The sequence below is a fragment of the Neolamprologus brichardi genome, chromosome 18 (assembly GCF_056152115.1).
Source record: "Neolamprologus brichardi isolate AB-2024 chromosome 18, ASM5615211v1, whole genome shotgun sequence".
Lineage (NCBI taxonomy): Eukaryota > Metazoa > Chordata > Actinopteri > Cichliformes > Cichlidae > Neolamprologus > Neolamprologus brichardi.
The window spans coordinates 10,982,756-10,997,148 of NC_142121.1; the positions used below are offsets into that span (position 1 = coordinate 10,982,756).

The window sequence follows — 14,393 nt, forward strand, 5'->3', positions numbered from 1 at the left end:
GAGAGACTGGACAGTATAGATGTAAAACAAATATGCCAGCAGTTTATCTCATTTAACGAGAGAAGCAGGCATGTGTTTGGCTCCTTCACATAGTGGACATTGAGTTGTTGTGTGGGTCACCAGTAGTCCATGTCTGTTGCTGTAACAGTAGTTCATGTTTAGAGTAAAAAGTCCCAGCTCACTGATTTGATCGGGGCAATAGTGCCTAAAATGTTGCATAATTTTGCTGAGAGATCTTTTACTTTGTGGTAATCTTAGATGAGTAGTTTTATGGTCATTCAGTGTTCCCTTAGTGCTAATGTATCAGAGATGTTGGTGTACTATAACTGAAGTAATGTTGTTAAGTCCTTAAAGTCATATTATTTTATTGTCATGACTGTATTTGAAGCTATTTTTATTTTTGTATGATACCTGATTTATATGGAATATGGCTGAAGTAAACTAAACTCTAAAATACTTTAGTCAGTCATTTGTTTAATAGTAATTTAACATTATATAATTCACATATAGAACTATGAATTGTAATTTTAAATGGTTTAAAAGCCTGCAGAATAACATATGTATGCAAGTATATTTCTCCTTCTTTTATTAAGAAGCAAAGACAAAAAGGAAAAAAAAAAAGAAACAGGGCAGGGTTCAGTGGTTGAATCATCCATCCCCACCAATGCCAAAACTAAATCTATGCACTTGTTCATACATGTCCTTCATGCATGAGTTAACCTCTGGCTCATGCATGTTTTCATAAAAAAAACAAAAAAAAAACACGAGTCCTTTTTGTTGCCCTTTTCATTTTTAGATGTTATTTGCACGTGTCACATGGACAGTATCTTTTCCTTCTGTTTTCCAGCAAACAGCGGAGCAAGACGACTCCATCTGTGTGCATGTTGATCCTTTTTTAAACACTGATTAGTGCGAACACAAATCATCCAATGTGTGACTACAAAGCAGAGGTGTCAGCCTCGATGACCTTGATATATTTCTAATTAAAACTTCTTCTGTTTATTTCCCTGCTGAGTAGCACACAGACTGTACATGACCTACTCCTGGAATCATTTCTCTTGACAGTAAAGTAGCGTATATAAAAATATCCGCTCAGTTTCTGTGGAAAAAGCGTTCTGTCTGTCTGGAGTTTCTGACATGAAATGCTCTCGCAGGTTGTGAGCTGGATGTCTGTACAAGCCTGCACATCATATCGGCAGAGTCACAGTTTCTGAGCTGCATGGATCTGTCTGATCTCCACGTTATTTCACACGTGTCTGCTTCCGTGAGTCCTGCGATGGGAGGTGTGACTACACCTCTGGCTTCTGGTAGATAACTTCCCCTCAGGGTTGCTGTCATGCAGAGGTTTTGAATTATAAAACTAATCAGCATGAAATCCTGAAGCCTGCAGAAGTGCAAAAAAAACCCAAGACAACCTAAACTATTTGAAATAAAAAGGAAAATAAAGCAGGTCTGTGGCTCCTCACTCCTCTCCACCAGGTGTGTCTCATTAGCAGGATATTCACGGGTGTGATTCATCACCTTAATTAAGGCTTTGTTGCAGTACAGTGCTCCGCTTCTATAACCCCACTGTGCACACTGCCTGCTGGCTCCATGATCAAAAGCAGCCATTGTTGAAGTCATTAGTTACGTATTGTTTTGCTGCAACAGAAAGTCAAAATATCTCCTGTAAAAAGCCCTGCCCTGGCCTATTTATGGGCTCAAATTGTGGTCATAAATATTTTGTACTTCAGTTTTGTATTTGTAAATCAGGATTTGTGTGTGCATAAAAACAGATTTGTGTGTGGACTTAGCCAAAAAATACGTGTGAAACTCTGCACTCAAGTTTCAAGTTACAAGTACGGATTCTGACCCCTATTTTTCTTCCTTTCATCTGATTGGCCAATGTCATGTCAATCACAAATTTAACAATCCAATCACATACACATTACACATTTACACATACAAATCTTTTTTATGCACACACAAATTCTTTTTACACATACAAAACTGATTTGGAAGTACAAAATATTTATGACCACAATTTGAGGCCATACCTATTCTGACATTTTTATACGCAGAAAATGTGAGTTTAAATGTCACATTCTTGACACTGTGGAGGAAATAAAATCTATGATAAATAAAATATATGAACTTCTGAGAATAAAACTAATCTCACAGAAAATGAGATTGAATCAAATATAAAGAATAAATACAGACTTTTCATAAAAGATGATCAACTTTCTGGGTCTGAGAACTGACTCTGATGTGGAAGTGTCTTAACCCTGCAGTTTTTCTAATGGCCTGCAGGGGGCAGAGCCAAAAGGCTGATTGGATACAGGCCTACTGGGAAAACAACCCTTTGACTTCATTGATCTGAGTGCTCAGGAAGCAATTTCCTGATGAGTGTATGGTTTTTATTCCAAGTTTTAAGTCTTATTTAATGCAACATGTGATATATTTTGCAAATTATAGTCTACATTAGAGTAAAAAAGGACAATAAAGCTGGGTAGGTGTGCCTACTTAACTGGTACAACCCCAATTCCCACCCCAAAAAAAGGATCTTGTGTGAAATGTAAATAAGAGCTGAATGCAATGACTTGTAATGTTTAAACTTCGAACATTTCCAATTTTAAGACTGAAGAAAATGTTACCGCATTTTAAATTCGATTGCAGCAACGTCTCAAAAACGTTGGAATGGTGTTAACAAAGGTAATCGGTACCAAAAAGGAAACAGCTGGAAGAATATTCACAAGGTTAATTGGCAACAAGTCCAAGAGCAACAAAGTTTCTCAAAAGTACAGATGTGCAGACACCCATCATTCCACCAAAAATGGATCTACAAATTATGGAAAACCTTCAGAATAATGCTCAACAAAAAATGTGGCGAGTTTGAACATCTCATCCTCTATACGACATATCATCCAAAGATTCAGAGAATCTGGGGAAATCTCTGTGAGCAAGGAGATGCAAAATGGATCTTTGGGCCCTCCAGCCCCAGTGCATAAAAACAAGCATGAGTGTGTCATGGAAATCGGTGCGTGTTTCAGGAAATCCTCCAGAAACTATGAGGGAAGTGGGAGGACAGGGGTAAAGACCATTGTGCCACCAAAAAAGAAGTTTTCGAGCTTTACCGTGAAGAAAAAGAAGCCATATGTGAATATGATCCCACCGCTATCTTCCATTGACTGTTACTCATTTGAAATGGACGTGTGGCAAAGTGGAAAACTGTTCTGTGGTCAGAAAAACAAAACAAAAAAACAAACCAAAAAAAACCCCCAAACAAACCAAAATTTCAAATTCTTACAATTCATGGATGCTGCACCTTCTTGAGTGAAGATGAGGGACGAGGGTTCTCAGCTCTTGGTCCAAAAGAGGATGGGGTGCATATATTAGTGTCTATGGAATTGGCAGCTTACACATCTTGTGAGACACAAACACTGCTGTACATTTTACAGAAATATATGCTCTCATCCAGATGTCTTTTTCAGGGAGAGGCTTTTATACTTCACGAAGTTAATGCTAAACCACATACTGCACCTTTATTACAACAACATGACTTCACATAGAGGAGTCTGGGTATCTGCAGTCCAGACCTTTCATCAGCTGAACAAAATCTGAAACAATCATGAAACCAAATATTTGACGCAGCGACTGAGGACTGTTGACTACCTGTCACACAAGAATAGGACACCATTCCTCTCCCAAAGGTCAGCTGGTCTCCACAGTTCCCAGATGTTTACCGATCACTAAAAGACAGGTAGATGATTATGAGCATGCACCGTTTTCAGTTTCTCACTCACAGATCCAAACAGCAAAACTGAAAATCCTCAGCTAGAGTATTTAATAACCAGCTGATGATGTCACAATTGCCATGTCCATCTGCTGCTGAGTTTTAAAAAATGGTCCTACCCAGCCCTCTGTGTTGTGATGCGGTGATATCAGTGGTCACTAAAATACATGAACAAGTGCAAAATCAACAAAGAACAAAGCTTTAGAGTATCTCTTATTTGAGGTCTTTAATTCAGTTAGACGCCAACAGTACTGACTCAAAGGTAAACCTCCACATCCCAGTTCATAATTTTATTTCTCAGGTCTGTTGGTTACACAATGATCACACAATAGTGATTTCTCCCTTGCATCATATATATTTTTAACACTCCAGGCGTACTTATATTTACTATTTTTACAATATATTGCTATTTAATTCATTCATTCATGAATCCATCCACCCTCCCCATTCACATGCACACGCACAAACACTGTACAATATCGTTAATTTGTTTTGTCCCCCCCAAGATGATGTTCTGCCCACTGTTAGATGATTGGAAAGGTGGTGTGCAGATGCAATACCGGAGGCGATAACCTTTATGTGTTCAGAGGACCTTGGTCCTGTTTCTCAGCAAGAAAATACAGAGAAGCAGATTCAAAGAGAGGGGGGACGATCCACTTAAACTAAATGTAAAAAAAGAAAAACTAAACAAACAAAATTAAAAAAAACAACAACAACAAAAAATATTCTTCCCTCCTCTTCTTGTTCCAGCGTCAGCATGTTTCACCTTTTCTGTCCGAGGGTAAAGAGTCCACAGCTTGGTTTCCTTCTGTTGGTTCCTCAGTGTGGTTCATACAGGAGTGACTATACAGGTAATGAGATTTACAGTACAGTACATACAAGCTGCACCCAGCATCATAAACCTCCAATACTGCTGCCTCATCTGTAAATACAGCCTACTGGACCTGCTGCTGCTCCTTTGGCCTCAGTCAGTCTGTGCAGTAGTTCAGGCTAGCTTGGCCCAGTAAGTAATAATAGTTTTAGGAATCCAGTGATAGGACAGAAGGATGCCACCTTTGCAGTAAAGTGGCACAAATACAGCTGCGGGAGAAAACGAGACTGAAAAGTGCAAAGAGTCCAAACTTTTTGGTCGATAATTATGGATTTTTTCATCGTATATTTTCAGTTGGCTTTGTTGGTCTAAGATTTTGAAGATCGGAGAAGTCAGCGACCAGAGAAGCCAGGTTGGTAAGAGTTCAGGATAAGCTGGCCCAGACAGGGTGAGGCTGGGCCGGGTCGACCCGAGCCGGGCCTGCCACGCTGGGTTAGGAAGAGCTCTGCACTGGGAGAGGAAAAGGAAAAAAAAAGGGAAGCTCATCCTGTAGCATCTACCTTCCAAAAATGCTCTCATACTCTAGCAGTATAAGCTCTACAATCTGGTTCTGATAGACCATGTGGACCGCCATGTTCAACGTCTCCGTTTCAGGCCGCAGCAGCGTGGGGCCGAATACGATGGCGACGCTCTGGGTCGTCATACGGTTCTCCTCGCCGTAGTCAATCACTCTGGAAAAACAAGAGTAAAATAAACCCATTGTCAGTTATTTACCGTGCAAGGTAATATGGAAGCCAAAGAGTGCTCAGTACTCATTTGTTAATTAACTGAGCAGTCATCAAGTAGATCAATCTTTGTTATTTTCTTCCATTATTTAACACCTTTGAGTTTGCTCATGTTGAGAATGAAGCCCTCTTATGATTGAATATGATTTTTTTTTAATATTTAACTTTTGTTTTTCTAGGAGGGGAAAAAATCAATCAGGGAAAAATCAATAACATGGTGTGCTGCTCTTACTTCCTGAGGTGTTTGAAGAGAGCCTGCATGGTGTCGTGGTTGGGTTTGGGCAGCTGTCTGACCAGCTCTTTGATCGATTGAACTCGATGCTTGTGGTCAGATATTTCTGCAGAACAAAAGACAAAATCCATCAAAGTCTGGATCCATCACAAAGTTACACCAGCTCACCAGCTCACCATCCAACATATCTTTACTTTCAGTGAGACAAAGATGAGGAAAAGTGCACTTCAGTTCACTGAAACTGATTTTTAAAGCGTTTTCAGAGAGAGGTTTGGCGACTGCAGCTGACCCTGCCTGTCTTTACAGACCCTTACAGCAAATACAGATGAGTCCCTGGATAAAAACCCAGGAGCTGTAGTCCTTGACTGAGTTTGGGGCTTTGCTGTTTGGGTGCTGTGAACCAGCTGTTTAAAAAGTTAACAGGATTCCACTTAAGGGATACTACAGTGACACTGCATTTATTTACAGATACATACTGATGGCGCTGACAAAGTCGTTGAAGAGACTGTAGGTGAAGAGCGGCTCCGGCAGCTCTCTGAATAACATCTTCAGGGCTCCTGTGGTCACGTGGATGTCCTCCCACTTCCCGTCTGACAGATTCACCTTCTCATCTGGTGACAAATACATGTGAACACCCCTTAAGTATTTTATTGAGAATAAAAGAAAGGAATTCAAGTCAAAGTATCTTGTATAACACTGTATGTAAAATATTACGTTGATCTATGACCTGAATTAAGCAGTTTTAGCTTTCTCTTCCTATCTGTTTAGCTTTTGTCTGGTTGGTTTGAGCAGAAGGTCAATGGAGCTTCTAGAGAGCTGTGTGCTTGGAACGTCAACACCATAAAAATCATAGGGTTGAAAAAAAAAGTGAAAATGAGCTCCGTTTGGCTCATAGGGATTACCAGATTACCTGCTGTACTCCTAATGTAGAACTTTGACAATATTTAACATGACTTTAAAAAAATATTTAATGCTTTTTAAAGTGTTGTTCCATAAATAGGTGATGCATCACACATCAAATCGTGTTTTTAAAATCGTGTTAAAAGCTCTTTAACTGATCATTATTACAAAAAAGTAAGTTTTGAATATTTTTTGGCTTTACTTTTCATTTTTACTCCATTATTCACTTCAGTGGTATCTCTGCAATTAATGGCAGAGGCAGTTTCACTTACCGTGATTGATAGCAAAACGGAGTTTCTGTATGACTGCCAGGTTCCCGCTAACTCTGTACAGCCCGTCTACCGACAGACCTGCAGGGATCAACACCAGTTTATTAGTATCTGTAAATTAACCTTAAAGTCTGAGTAGCAGAAAAGCACAATCAGCTAAAAGGAGACCACAGTCGCACCTTATTTCAACAGGCAGTAAACCTCACCTTTCTTTTATGACAGGCAGGAAAACAGAGACTAGAATGATTTTCTCTTACCAGCAAAGTTACTCACCGTTGTTCTCCACATTGTCAATGCACATTTTGACAAAGTTCGGCACCGTGGTGTTCTCCCTTTGACATAAACTGGAAAGAGCACAGCCAAACACCTGATCTGGAGACACAGAAAATAAAGAACGGTACTTCAGTGCTTTTAGTTTTTATTAGAGGTTAAGGTACAGAAGGCGAAAACGAATCATAAACTCCTGATTTATGTGTGAAAACTGGACTCTGATGTCTTAAGCCAAAAGTCTTAACAGTAAAATAAATAACAAGAAACGCACCAAAGCACACGTGATGCATCCAAATGTACGGCTCTAATTAACTTTAAACGGCAAGCAGTGGTTAAAAAAGCACTGATGTGAGCTTCTTTACTGCTGTCATCTATCAGCTACATTTCCAAACCTTTGCTGCTTGTAATCTTTTCAACTTTCCTCAGAAGAAATGAAACCGAAAACATTTCGAGTGTTGCTGTTGTTTCTTTGGCACCTTTAATGTATCCCTTGTCCTTGACGGTCTGAAGGGTGGGACGGCCGGTCAGGAGCTTCTTCAGCTTGTGCTTGGTCTTCTTCTGCTCGGCGGAGTCCATGCTGGTTGAGGGCTTCATGGCTGTGGAGGAGACACGAGACAGGACGGTGTTATCCACCATTCGTCTCAGCACGCTGATCGCCATGATGTTTTGGAGGAGTGAAACTGATAAGCTATTGTTTTATAGGGTAAGGAGGGCAGATGAGGTTGCTGAGGCCTTTGACCAAATAGGCTTGTTGTTGTACTTTGTGCTTTCACTCATGTATCCCTTCCGCTCTTTGTTAGAGGAGTCATGCATGTTAGTCATTTACTGCTACTGTAAATATTTGGCATGAGATGATTTGTGGCTACTTTCAGTCATTTTTAGTCACGTTTTATTTCTCGAATCACACCCTGAACGAATGAATCCCACCATTTAACAGCATGCACACCTTTGGCTTTCTTGGAGTCTCTGCGGTCTTTCTCTTTGTCATGTTTCTCCGCACCAGGCGACTCGGGCATGTCCGCCTCTATGGGGTCATCAGACTCACTGGCCTAATACACACAGAAAAAAAATACACACACAAGGAAATAAGATACAACCGCTTGTAAAAGTCTCAAAAGGTGCTCTTTGGCCTCTGGAAAGGAAACAATAAACGCTCTATCTTCTCAGTTTAATTTTCACGCTACTCTGCCTTTATGTAGCTTTGAAGTGTTTATTTCCCTTACAGTTGCTGGTTGTAGGTTTTCCATAAATGTGAAATTGCATTTCATTCAGACCATAAAGCCTATTGTTGGTTAACGTTTTCCCTCAGTGGGTAAAAATGAGCAGCTGCTGTTTAGTTTGTGCTCAGAGCAAAAAGGTAACTGTGACACAGCAGTCCTCTTTGTTTCTCTTATCAGTCACCCGCACAATGTCAAACCCGGACGTATTCCTTCATGCTGAACCACAAATCTTCTCACTGCAGATGATTTAAAATTGACGTTATTCTGTTTGAAACAGATGGAAACTATATTGACAGAGTGAAGGTGTTGCTACTCACATGGTTGCCGATGGTTTCCTGCAGCGCCTTGAACCAATCGTTGACGACGATGTCGTTTTCTGACTGGATCAGCAGGTCTGTGCCCTGACGAGTCTTCAGCTGCAGAGAGGCACAAATCATTTTTCTCATAAATATTTTGAGTTTGTGAGTGCAGCACTGACTACTGACTAAATCACAAAACATCCAAATCCACTGGAGCGATTTCTATAGTTTATTCTCTAAACATTTTACAATAACTGCTGGATGTCCTGCATATGAGAAATTGTGAGACCCACCAGAGAAGCTTAAACCAGGAAAAACCTGTTATACTTCATAACTGAGAAATATTAACATGACTCAATGCTTTCTCCACCTGAATATGAAACATTTACTTCAATCAACCAAGCCGTCATAATCTGCAATAACATACATGTTACTGTTTCAGTAACTGTCTGTGTTTGTTTTGTCATTTATGTATTTAGATGCTTTAGCAACTCACTGGGGACAGCAGAGGAAAATTATAAAACTAATTATAGCCAAATCTTGCACATTTACAAGGCACAGCCAAGCACTAATGTTAAACAACATGCACAATCGCTTTTTGATACAATAAACAGAAATATAAGCTCAGGAGTAAGTGCTGGATTTTTTTGTTTTGCAATTTTGATTTCAACGCTGTAGCTTTTTCAATAGTTGAAGTTCTTTAAAATGTTTGCACAGATGTATAATATGACAGAGGCGAACAAGAGATTTTGGTCAGCAGTTAATAGATTGTATTTTGATTTTGAATACAAAATGATATGTAAACAGTGACGCCTCATAAAAAGCGATAAAAGCTAAAGACTGGATGTTATTTAAGATCTCCCTCACCTCTATAACGTGCTTCTTGCTGGACTTGTCTTTGGAAGCCCATTCCACTGAGCCGCCCTTCAGATCCACTGTGAACTCTGGTTTCGACTGACCGCCTCCAAACTGGACAGAGACAGAAAAACAATCATATTAACAAACGGAGGGCCTGCTTATATACAGTGGTCTCCTTTTTCTTTGATTGTTGAACCATGCAACAGCTCACATCAAAGAAAAGAAAAAGTCAAATGATAATGGTGCGCACGTCAGTCAAGTTTCTGCCCAACTGTAAAATTTTCTTAGCTTTTAAAGTTTGAGGAAGAAAACAGAAGAATAGTTTCAGTCGAGGCCAAACACTTAATGTATTTTCAGCTTTTTCCTTGCAAGTGTATTAGATGTGGTCGTCCTAGTTGCCTACTCAGTGCTCTGCTGCCTAATTTACTGCTGAAAACAAAGGCTTAAATATGCACTTCCCTTCAAAGCAAGACAAGAAATAACATTTAAAATGTCCAACTGCCTTTACAACAATGAGCCCCCCAAAAAAGCCCTGTGCGACAGAGTAAAGATAGAGTAAAGTGCCCATCACCACCTAAATCAGTACTAGGGACTCATTGTAATTGCACACACCCTACTTCAGTATTTTCTTTACTTGTCACACCAGGTGCCTTCACCCTTCAGCCAATCAGCTGACGAGACTGATGAGACTTTTTGATAGTAGAGTTTTAAAAAAAAAAAATCAAAACAATAAGAAAAACAAACAAACAAACAAAAAAAACATGCATTTGATCCAAATTCACATGCATATAAAATGTAACTCCAGTGATTGATCTGAAGTCTTTCTGTGTGCTAAACAAAAACAAAAAAATGACAAAATCCACCTTTCTGTAGCACTCGTTTCACATCAGGAGCTCATAAACCAAAGGCAGTCCAGAAAAGACTGGTTTGCACAACTACATCTAAAACTCAAGGTGATCCTGCTTGTGTGTGAAATCAATAATTGTGATGCCCTGCAGATCTCCATCCCAGTTTTCCATTTCTAACCAAACAACTCTATGATTAAATTAAATCTACATCCTGTTTGTCAACTCAAACAGTAAAAATACATCAAGTCAACCCAGAGATTAGCAAGTAATGACAGCAATATTGTCCCTTTTTTTCATGCCAGTGAATATTAGTCAGAGCATGACAGACAGCAGAAAGATGGCATGCAGAGAAGTAGGAAGAGTTGGAAGCACGCATAAGGAAGGAGGAAGAACATACAGAGGAGGCTCGGTTGAGCCTTGAGCAGCCAAAGGAGACATCAGGTCGTTTCTTAGCTGACGGCCTCCAGTTACTCAACAGTGACAGGAGCAATTCAGGGAAGTAGCCACTCTGATAGTATGGCTGAACAGAGGGATGGAGGGAGGAATGAAAGAAAAGGATGATGGGAGGATGAGGCCAAAGGTAAAGAGATGGAGGCATGGAAAGAAAAGGACACATACAGAAGAGAGAATATTCAACTCCCCCTCAGTGACCTAACAAACAGCCTGAAAAATGTTGTGCAAATTTTGAAGAGATGGGGTTTATATAATAACCCCAGATGCAGGGGAATAAGTACAGAATACAGATTATGAAGCAACACTTGACAACAAGGAGAAAAGATGAACCTAAATGTTAACAGGAGGTATGCTTAATTAATTCAGAAGTTTAACCCGTCACCGAGTTTCTTAACCACCAGCTAACTATATCCAACAGGTAAGGGAACAGTTAGCAGCCAGGCTGCCCTTGAGACCGAGATAACAGAAATCAGATAGTCATCCAATTCAAAAGCTTAAATGCACACAGTGTTTCTTAACACTCCTACATCTGCCCTTCAGATCAAAGGAACTGACCTGCACTATAAATAAGCAGAACGACCTTTCCACTGAGATTGACCTTTTTCAGGCCTCACTGAGTTAGTGAGACTTCACCAAAAGGAGAGGTTACCTCCAAAATATTCCATAATGTATGAAGTTATGTTATGTTATTAAGTTATATAATGAAAAGTACACTGCTGCGCATACATCTAATCATGAAAGTCGGTGTTCGATACAGGCTGTGTCAGAAGCGTAAGAAAGTGAACTCAGATGACAAAGTCACTGAAGGAGGTCTTTCAATGCAACAGAGCAGCAGAGCCAGATTAGTAGCTCTTTTCAATGGTCTTTAATGTTCACAAAACAGTGTGTGGCTCTGTTTTGATACGAAACGACAGCTTTTAATGGCAGCAAGTTTCTATCACTCACCCAGCTAGTTCCACCTCCCTGTCCTTTGGCAAACAGGAGCGTTGAACCTTGGAGGACGGTCCAGGAAGAAGTCCAGTTCTTCCTGTAATGGATTTAAATAATAATAATAATAGTAACAAAAAAAAACATACTTCATGTACTTTAAACATGTGCTGAGATTAGAGACAACTACATCATGTACATGCAAGACAGAAAAGAATTCAAAGTTGCCCTGTGAACTGGAGAAACATTCACGGGATCATTTCTATCGTTAATTTACTGAGAGTACTTAACTGCCTCCTTTTTTGTTTTTCAATCTTTTTGTCCTCTACTCATCCGACAGGGTAAAAGACAGACATAGTAACTTTAACATCACCCACAAGTTTATGAAGTCAAGTTTTAAAGTCTTGAGATAAGCATCGTTGCCATCAGCATGCCGTCTTGCTTTTGAAGCGAATGTAATGAACAAGCAGTGGGTCTAACTGTGAAACTCTGGCCAGTGACTTGCCCATCAGAAACCGAGTAGTATAACCTGGATACGTCCTTTCTGACCCTTAGAATGACCAGCATGTACCAAACAGACTTCAGTATAACCCGAGAGGAGTGACTGAGGACATTAAATCATCTGGTATCTCGTATACTTCGATAGGATCTTAAGTCTTTTTGCAGCCTTTTATTAGCTGTCCTCCTTGTGACTAATAAAAAGAATACAGGTTCAGGTTCTTCTACATTTGCTTCACTTTTCATAGAAAGAAGCTACGTCCATTTAATTAATTTTTTTTCTAATGGCGTCTATAGCCTGTATTTCAACTGGTGTAACAAAATAATTTCCAAAATATTGGAAAAACAGTATCTTGTGTCATGCTGCATTGTTTGGAATTTATAAAAAAAAAGAAAAAGTAATGACAGCATGCATTAATTTTGAAGTCACTCAGTTTATCATTACAAAGAAACCCTAATGTGGTAAATAAAAGAAAAAAAATAAAACATGACAGCACATCTGCATGGGCTAAACGCATTACATCAGCGTCGCATAGCAGGCTGTGATACTTATATTCATTTGGGAAGAAGTTCAAAAAAGCTTCTAAGATAGACTACCGTGCCCTGGATGACTCAGAACCTACACAGACAGGCTGTGAAATATTTGACAGTAAAGAGATGTCCTAGCAGCAGGATGGTGTCCAGAGACTACAGAACGTCAAACATTCAATAATGATGGGCAAAATAACCTCTGCTGAGCAGGTAGGTCCTTTATTCAACTTCCTCTCACAAAAAGTGAGAGCAAAGGATACCGCTGACTGACATTACAGGGCTGGTAAATACTTTCAAGGGTTACCTAGGCAACTGGAGTCTGACCAACCATCAGCCACAAAGTACTACATAAGTTAATTGTTTCCAGTGTGGACCCTCTTTGAGAAGGCAGATTAATTTGGACAAATTGTGACCTATTTTTAACAACACAATGATTCCTGGTGCAACTTACAGGGAAATGTGCAAAAAAGCATTTATTATTATTTTTTAAATCATGAGGGGACTAGCTGATGACAATAATACTGAGTCAGTATTACTCACTGGGGTTGGATTTTCTCTATAGTTCAATTGTCGTATCATGCCCCTGCGGCACTGCTGCCATGGCGGCAGAGAAGGTCAATGTACACCTAATAAGAGTAGTGATATCCAGCCTCCATAATGCACAACGTGTAAGTGACAAACAGGAGCGCCGGGTGTTATGAAACATTTACACACTGACAAACAGTACAATGTTGACTGATTTGGCTGACCACGATTATTTGATGTAGTGGTAGAGATATCAGCTGAAGAGCTAAAATGGTGTTAAGTCACAACATTAGCTCGTTCTGTAGTTTAGTTCTACTAAATAATTCAGTTTTTTTCACTGTGTAAAATATTTCACTCTCCTACAGTCTTCATTGCACCATCAATACACACAGCAGAGTCGTTCACCAACAAAAATAAAGGAGACGAGTTAAACGAGTACCTCTGCAAATACATTGTCGCCTGAAGCTCCATTTAAAAAGCAAATAAATAAATCCAACAGTCATAAATAGGAATCAGCTTTTTCACACACACTAAAGGACTGAAAAGTCCAGGTAGGAACCCGTTTACATGTGAGCCCATCTGAGCTACAGGGGTGGGTCAGATCAGCCACTAACCAGAAGGTCGGTGGTTCGATCCCAGGCTGCTCCTTGCCTGCATGCCAAATATCCTTGGGCAAGATACTAACCCCATGTTGCAATCCATCGGAGTGTGTATGAATGTTACTTAGAAAGCACCTAGAAAAATGTGCTGGTGTGAATGTGTGAATGCACAAGTTGTGTAAAGTGCTTTGAGTGCTCAGAAGAGTAGAAAAGCACTATATAAGAACCAGTCCATTTACCATCTGTGTCACAAATGTTGGTTATATGTGGAGACATGACCTGAAACTATGGCGAGGCAGCTTCAGTTTATTTTTAATCTTATATAATGAAATTCATTTATGGGGAATGGAGAAATTGACTGGCAAACTCATCAATCCCTTTAACCATAATCATCATGCTACTTACTACTACTTACCGCACTTTCTTGCCATTTTCAGTGATCTTTGTCACATTCAGAATTCCACATTTTTCAGATGGCTGCAGAGGGGGGAAAAATGAATGCACAGTTTTAACATTGATTAATTTTGATAATTCCCACAAAAAGAGACAGAGAGAGATGCTGTTTAATCTTGGTTGCTACTGCTGTATAAAAACAC

General features: G+C 39.7%; 1 protein-coding gene across 8 annotated transcripts in view; it reads right to left on the reverse strand.

Moving 5' to 3' along the window:
- Nucleotides 1–3,979: 3,979 nt before the first annotated feature.
- LOC102798797 (rho GTPase-activating protein 12-like) overlaps nucleotides 3,980–14,393 on the reverse strand; it is a 59,599-nt gene continuing 49,185 nt past the window's right edge. For 7 of the 8 annotated variants that reach the window (XM_087831375.1, XM_087831380.1, XM_087831379.1 and 4 more), the window contains 11 exons: nucleotides 14,213–14,274; nucleotides 11,663–11,744; nucleotides 9,426–9,527; nucleotides 8,577–8,675; nucleotides 7,986–8,088; nucleotides 7,516–7,635; nucleotides 7,043–7,141; nucleotides 6,773–6,850; nucleotides 6,077–6,211; nucleotides 5,601–5,706; nucleotides 3,980–5,314 (listed from right to left, as the gene is read on the reverse strand). In XM_087831375.1, the coding sequence (XP_087687501.1) occupies nucleotides 5,140–5,314; nucleotides 5,601–5,706; nucleotides 6,077–6,211; nucleotides 6,773–6,850; nucleotides 7,043–7,141; nucleotides 7,516–7,635; nucleotides 7,986–8,088; nucleotides 8,577–8,675; nucleotides 9,426–9,527; nucleotides 11,663–11,744; nucleotides 14,213–14,274 (1,161 nt within the window). In that variant the 3' untranslated portion in view covers nucleotides 3,980–5,139. Of the gene's footprint in view, nucleotides 5,315–5,600; nucleotides 5,707–6,076; nucleotides 6,212–6,772; nucleotides 6,851–7,042; nucleotides 7,142–7,515; nucleotides 7,636–7,985; nucleotides 8,089–8,576; nucleotides 8,676–9,425; nucleotides 9,528–10,661; nucleotides 10,785–11,662; nucleotides 11,745–14,212; nucleotides 14,275–14,393 lie in introns of all 8 variants that reach the window. The other variant, XM_087831381.1, reaches the window with a different exon arrangement.